Source organism: Aegilops tauschii, chromosome 3 (genome assembly GCF_002575655.3).
Source record: "Aegilops tauschii subsp. strangulata cultivar AL8/78 chromosome 3, Aet v6.0, whole genome shotgun sequence".
Lineage (NCBI taxonomy): Eukaryota > Viridiplantae > Streptophyta > Magnoliopsida > Poales > Poaceae > Aegilops > Aegilops tauschii.
In genome coordinates, this window is record NC_053037.3 from 629,258,784 (window position 1) to 629,266,232 (window position 7,449).

The 7,449-nt window shown below is 51.7% G+C and overlaps 1 protein-coding gene and 1 long non-coding RNA gene across 2 annotated transcripts; both read right to left on the reverse strand.

Annotated features, from left to right (window-relative positions):
* Positions 1-251: 251 nt before the first annotated feature.
* On the reverse strand, positions 252-2,360 carry LOC141020868 (uncharacterized). The gene has a single exon (XM_073495824.1). It carries the CDS (start codon positions 2,358-2,360, stop codon positions 252-254), a length of 2,109 nt encoding a protein of 702 aa, XP_073351925.1.
* Positions 2,361-6,524: 4,164 nt separating this feature from the next.
* LOC109742158 (uncharacterized) lies at positions 6,525-7,014 on the reverse strand. Its single transcript, XR_002227871.2, has 3 exons — positions 6,933-7,014; positions 6,747-6,810; positions 6,525-6,639 (listed from the first exon to the last, which is right to left on the reverse strand). It is a non-coding gene; the product is annotated as an uncharacterized lncRNA (long non-coding RNA).
* Positions 7,015-7,449: the final 435 nt, after the last annotated feature.

Here is a 7,449-nt window from a genome sequence, read left to right on the forward strand (position 1 = left end):
CAATGAAGCCCGTGATGGAACCAGGTACAAAATGGAATTATCGATGACTCTCCGGCGTAGATCGTCACTGAAGACTTGCTTGAACTATCAACCACGACAAGCAAATGATTGATCCTTTCCAACAAGCAAATGATTCATGGATGTGTGCCTGGTAGTTGACACATGAGCACACCGTTAGTATAAATGCAGGGATGATCAATGTATAGTTTCTCGGGTAAACGGAAGAGAATACTCACATCACATCAGTATAATTAAACATTTCCGGGTCTGGCTCCTCTAGGAGCCGCATGGGTGTCCGGTGCATGGGACCTTTCATTTTTTTTAATAAAACCACTTGACATGTATATCATGAGAAGGGAAATGGTGGTCATGATCTCAACACCACTGCTCAGGTGTTTGGCATGAGAGTTCTCGTTGCACCAGTAGGCCGTGTGGCACAACATCTCCACCCATACTTCAAAGATCACCTCCAGTGTACCTGATAGCATCTTGCTACGTTCAAACATAGATAACGTATTGCTGTCTTCATGTTTTCTGATCAGCCTTGCACCAAGCCGAGATCCTCTGTCCAATATAAGATTGATACTGATTCCTGGAGGATAAATTGTAACCAGAGATCCCTCGAGCTGTGCAGTCCCATGGTCCCAGATGACCCGGAGCAGATCACAATTCCCGGTGTGCTCCAAGCAATTTATCAGATCATAGCAGAGTTGAACATACCTTTGTCGACTAACAGGGTAAGGCAGCATGTATGGGCGCGCAGCAAGCAAGAAAAACATGTAATTGGACATGGCATCGGTTGCCAGGAAAAGATTAGTAAGGTCTGGACCACGGTCCTCCTCACGCCATACCACCATTACCTTGGCATCCAACCAGCCGAGGAAGAGGCGGGTGGCGATGTGCCACACGAGGATGCTCTCGTCCAGGTCCAACTCCACACTCCATTCCAGGTCCAATAATACATCATCACCAACTCCATGTTCCATTCCATTAGAGCCCAAGGCACTATGCTTCCTTAGGGCATTCCGGCCCCGTGAGTTGGTGATGTCAAATTGGCTTGTCTCCGTAGTAGACACTAGTTTCAGCACCTTCTGAATGATAAGCTGCGGGACGGGGATGGAGTAGGAGTAAGCCATGGAGTCCCACTGGTCCTCCCGTCCCATCCATCTGGCAATTTTGCTGCTTGTATTATTCCTACTGTGAGCACACAGGCGAAACAACTCATGTTGCCCCATGTAACCCCGCAAGTCACTTTTATGTATTCTGCGAGTATGTCGAACAAGAGGAGCAAGCCATGCACATTTCTTTTCTAACATGAATGCATATGTCCATTTGGAGAACATGGTCCGCAATACTGATGTGGTCTCCAAGATGACTGCACCACCCAGCAAAACATAAGTGACAACCACATCTATTCTGTGGTAACCATCTTTGTCACTTGATCTATGGAACAACTGTAATGCCGTGACTGTGGCCGGCAGTGTGATGACACGGATGCACCTACCATACCAAGTGTGGACCACTGCAGCCTTGGTGTACAGCAAGTCGTACATCATAGATAGTTGCATTCCGACCACCTCCAACATCTCCCGTCCTTCAAAACTTTGATCCCTATTGATTTTCACAAAACGTGCCGGCCCCTCAAACAATTGCTTGGGAACGTCCAACAATGTGAAAGCTATAAATAGTAGGTCTTTCTGGTTTTCCTGATGGGCTCCGTCTGAAGCCAACTGCTGATGTTGCTCATCTTGTCCCTGCGGTGCCAACTGCTCATCTTGCACACCATCTCCCTCCGGCACCAACTGCCGGTGTTGCCCGGTGCGGAAATCCTTGTAGCTTGTGGCGGATAGGCTGCTACTGGCAGAATTGTTTGCGCACATTAGTGCCCATACTCTTTCCTCGTACTTGAGAACCCCAACCACAAACATGAGAATGGCAGCCGGACGAACCCAGGTCCGGCTGCCCAGGACGGAAGATGCATACAAGACATAGCCAGCCGCGAGGACCTGCAGTCCAAAAGTCTGCAGGTGACGCAGCCATAGTCGGTTGTCCTCAATGGCATAGGCCGTGATGTTGTCCTGCCCGCCAAGGTGCACTAGCAGCAACGGTGCCCATAGCGCCATGAGCTGTTGCTCCGGTGACCTGCTCACCAGGGACATGTGTCCCAAGGCGTATAACGCTGTAGTGTCGGCCAGCATGTATGCTGACCATATGATGAATTTAAGCACGGTGGAGTCGTTGCGGCGACGAATATCTGCCAAAAGGAGGAGTGTGACCTGCACTGTGAAACTCAGGAGCACCATCACTTGGATCCCCCACCCTTTCCATGCCACCACAAGTATCTCTACTTCACCAGCCATTTATATATTTCTCTGCCATAATCGAAGACATAGACGACTTTAGGTACATTTACATAAGAAATTAAGCTAGGAGTCACCGACCATCAACAGCGACATGTTAAAAAAACAGGTTGTGAAGAATGGGGGTGGAAATTACTAGGACCACATGTGATGTGCCACTGGTGTTCATTAACTACTAGTACCATGCATATGATACTAGTGTATGATACTACCTTCATAGTGCATGATGTGTCACATGTGATGTGCCACTGGTCTCTTTTTAATTCTCTACAGTGTGTTTGCTATTCCCAAGTGCATGATATCAGCTAAGATACTAACACTATGGCCAGCCTCGTGGCATTGCCCTGCTAGACGGCGGTGTGGGGGGGATCCCAAGAGGGTGAGGCTGATGAATCATGTGGTGGGCAGATGCACACAATCATAGTGTGAGAAGCATGGACCCCGATTATGAATAAGGCATGATTGGATGAATGGCATGGGTTATGCGCCTAGGAGGGGTCAAAGAGTTGCCATGTACACATGTAGACTTGGAGTGCAATGAAGTAGTCCGAGGATGCCACCACCTTTGGGCTATCGTGGAAGAGTTTCCCCATGTGCATCCAAACATGTTTAGCAGTAGTGTTCTCCTTCATAACCAGGTCTACTATGGCCGCAATGGATCCATAGATCTATTGGAGCATGATGGAGTTGAGACAAAGCCACTCCTTTGTTCCTTGTTGGTGGGTGGAGGCACCACGTAGCAGGGGTTAGTGAGGGGATTCTTGATGATAGGTAGCAACAAAAAAAGATCTGCCACTTAGTGTAGTTTGCTCCCCTGATGTTGAGGGTGATGGGAATGAAGAGCCTTGGTGCTCTCGATGCAACCACTTGAACCCGTCAAGATGGTCGAGGGGGTCAGAGGATTCCCTCTCAAACATGGCGACCGGTTTTGGGTGGTCTGGGGTTGTATGAGATGGGGAGGAGGTGACGTGGGGATCACCGTGACATTGCAGGTGGATAGGGGAGCAAAGCAATTGCAGTGAAAATCAATGGCAATCTTATACCATGAAATTTGTTGGAACAGGCAACAATTATGCCTCTCTTTTGCATTTTTATTTGGAGGACAAATGAGACACCCCAGAGGATAATATCCCATTGGCTAATGGAAGGTCATAGCTGTAGGATCTCATTAGTAAATGGCCGTGCGGTGTAAAGTTGAAGTTACACTTGGTGGATACGTATCATGTTTACACGATATATACAACAAAGTCTGACAAAATAAATGCATGGATCAACCCAAAGCCACCTTTCCGGCGATCTATGTCGCTACACCTAATAGTTTGATGATGTGCCCTGACCGCACCCGCGCACACCATCTAAACTAGTGGTCTCACCAAACTGCCCGATGGCATGCCGAGAGCACCAACCGGTCTAGCTCATCCTCGACAAGCACCGCATGCGCACGCTTCAGAATCCACTGCCCCCATCTTCCGCCGACCCAACTTCAGGAGAAATCAATGCAATGATCTTGCCTGGCCCAACTTCCCTCGGCGCCATCACCCTGCCCGCGTCCATCACCATACGTCCATCGCTGAGACCTCGTTGTGCCACGCTGCCAGGTGCCACACCACACCGCCTCCTGTTCCAGGTCGTCGCCAATGCCAACCCAACGATGTACACCAGCCAACTATCTCCGAAGGTGGCGCCTTCAAGAAGGGAACGACCCCGAAGGTGCCGTCGCCGCCCACCACAGTTTGGCTTTCACCCGAAAAATAAATGGCTTGGTGGAGGTAGAAGCAGATCTGACCAACATCTCCATGGAGAAAAAATGGCACCCTTGGGCGTCGCCGCAGTCGTGGCCGAACAGTGTCAGAAAGGGATATCTCCCGATTTGAATCCCCACCTCTAGCTCCTACAGCATTGAGCACTGGCAAGTCTCACCACCCAGATGGCCAGATCCATACGGAAAAGCACATTGAGCAGAGGAGTGAAGGCGAGCATATCCAGATCAGGTGTCGCCGGGATGACCATCACCGCTGCTGTATCCTGGACACGCTCTGCCGGACACAAAGCATCTGCTAGGTGCAACCGCTGGTGGACGACTGGACGCCCCATGCAACCATATGACCATCTACATCGAGCACTTGCGCCCGCATCTAGCTATCCAGATCGAGCGGCGCACATCACTAGCAGACCACCGTGCAGCTAGCTTGGATCAGCACGGCCGCGCACCTCGCGCGCTACCCTGCCACCGTCCTACATGGTCATATACTGCAAGATGGTCATATAGGAGTCTTTCGTTGGCAACATCGACTTGCGCGCTACCGCTGCATTGCCCTTTTGGGCCGCAACATTGCAGCCACCGCCGCCCCGAGGCCGTCCCCGCGGTTGGACCAACCCACGCGCAGCCACTGCGTTGCCCCTTCGAGTCATAGCACCACGACACTCGGTCCACGTAGCCATCTCAGGCCGTCCCCACGGCTGCACCAACCCACGCGCTACTGCTGCATTGCCCCATCGGGACATAGCGAGCATGGCACGCGGTCCCTGTTACTGCCCTGGGGTCTTCTACGTCATCGCCCCGACTCATGCACTGTAGTTGCATCACCCCTTAGGGCTGTAGCGCCACGGCACACATGCACTTCACCGTCCTTGCGCTTCGACTTCTATGTAGTATGTGCCGTGCCGCCTCCCCGGGCATGGCTACGCCACTATCGTGCCGGTCTTCACAACACTACCGGGTTCCTCGCCTACTTCCAACACCGCCGCCACGCTCCAAAGTCTTAACGTAGTTGCGGCCGCCTCCTCCTCAGGACGTCACCGCCTCAATTCTTCCAAAGACAAAGTAGAACTTCGTTTTGAGGAGTTTGTCTTCTTCCTCGCGTCACTGCCGCTTGCTCATCCGAGTTGCGCCGCCACTCCACCTCTCGCCTTTGTCTAGCACCCAGCTCATCGACAACGTCGCCGTCATCTGCCCCGACAACTTCATCTACTCCGATAACCACAAGCGACATCGGTCGGCCCCACACCGATCGGTGCTGCAACCGTCGTCGAGTCCTTCTCTGCTAGCCCACTCGACATGGCGTATAACTTGGGCTGGTTCCCGTCTACGCATGCCCGGTGCTGGCAGCAACGGCGCGTGCCATGGTCCGTGATGTGTCCCCGGGCCTGGCAAGCCTGGTGCGGCGCCTTGTAAACATCAACTTCGTGCGTGTATGCATGCCAGGTGCTGGCAACACCGACGCGCATCCACGACGTGTTCTTGGGCTTAGCAAACCTGGCGCGACACCTCGTCAAGACCGTCTTCTTCCCGGTGCATCACTATCTCGACACCACGGAGCCCATGACAAACTCGGCCCCTCCTTCAGCCCGTAGCTCCATGGCGACTACCTCAACACCGGCCACCCCGACTTGACATCAACCACGGCGTCCCTCATATGGCTACCTCGACCACGACTACACCGCCCTACGCTCTCGGCTACATCGACATCGGCACAAAAGGGCTACAACATTGCTTGAGCAACCTCCAGAATTCCACAGCTACCACGACTTCCGCGATTTATTGAACGCTACCACTGTGAGGGGGGTGTCCGTCGGCTTACCTTCTACCTCGCTACTATTGTGACTGCGGGGATGGTGAGTATCGTGGTTATTTAGGAAACATAGGATAGACTCGGATTTGTTTTAGCTTGGCTTGCACTCAAAGACGGTCATGTACTCCCACATATATTAGCCCACGAGCCTCAAGCAATACAAACAACAATTCCACCAATCCGTTTCTATCCTTCTACATGGTACCGGAGCCAAGAGGTCTTGAGTTCAAGACCTTGCTACCACGGGCGCACATCACCAGCAGGCAGACGCAGCCAACATGGATCAGCACGGCCGCACACCTCGCGCGCAACCCTGCCACCGCTAGCTGCTGCGCCACGGCCCGGCGTCTTCCGCCCATGCCAGCAACCCCGAACAAGGGGCGAGAAGACCCCGCCGCTGCCGACGTCGACGCCAACCCGGCTTCGCCCGGCAGCGAGGGGGGAGATTGGAGGAAGGGGAGACCCCCGGCGGCGATAGCTTTGGCCCTGCCGGTCACTCGTGGGAGCGACACGGGAGGGGGACCTGTTGAAGAATGTTACTTCCTCTACAGCCCCGGCTCCTCTCTATGAATGAAAAGTTTTTGACATACCTGATTGATGCGATGACAGGAGGATTAGTCGTCCTCGACAACCGGACATATGAAGCCTGACTGATGGTGCAAATAAGTGAGCCTAGCTAGCTCCTCTATCTAGTCGGTGAGATCCATCTATATATAGAAACATCACACGAATTTTAATTACATACAAGTAAACCAAATACGAATTGGTGGAAATAAGATTTACAGCGGTGTGTACGTTATTCGTAGTATAGTACCTCAGATCAAAGTAGGTACATGACGAATTCCTCTGTGAAAGACCAATAAAATGTGGATTGTTGTCTGTAAACAATCAGCTGAATGCATTAATGTAGTCAACAGACAGAAAGAAAGCATTTCACCGAATGCATTTCCTTTGGCATCCACCAATCCATATATTATACTATCTAATATTTAATGCGTACCTTATTTTCCTCTCGATAGCATGCGGCAGGTAAGACCAACGGAAGCTTTATTTGAAATACTTCAAACACTGGAGGATTATAGAACCTAGAAATTAGACAACGCACGCACGCACGCAGGTGTACATATATATAATATTCGTTGAAAAGGAAATATTCGTTGCTTGCTTGCTGTCTGTAAAAATTAATATTCGTTGCGTGTCTTCTTAGCTCCATACTGGCTGGCTGAATCCCTTGCTTTTGTTCTATAAAAGCATAGCGTCCACACTATGCAAGACATGGTTTAACAGCTGGATGATCCAAACTTGAACCCTGATGAGGGGCGACAGGGCGACTGGGCGGGCGCCCGTGCACGTGACCGCGACGGCGCCATCCGCTGCCAGTGATCGCCGGCGGGTCGGCGGGAGGTTTTGGGCTCTCGCCGATTCCGACGAGGAAGACGTGGATGAAGATGGGATGCATCCCCGGCGGAGTCCCTGCCCTCACCGACTCCTTCGGATCTCATTTGTGAATTTTTCCA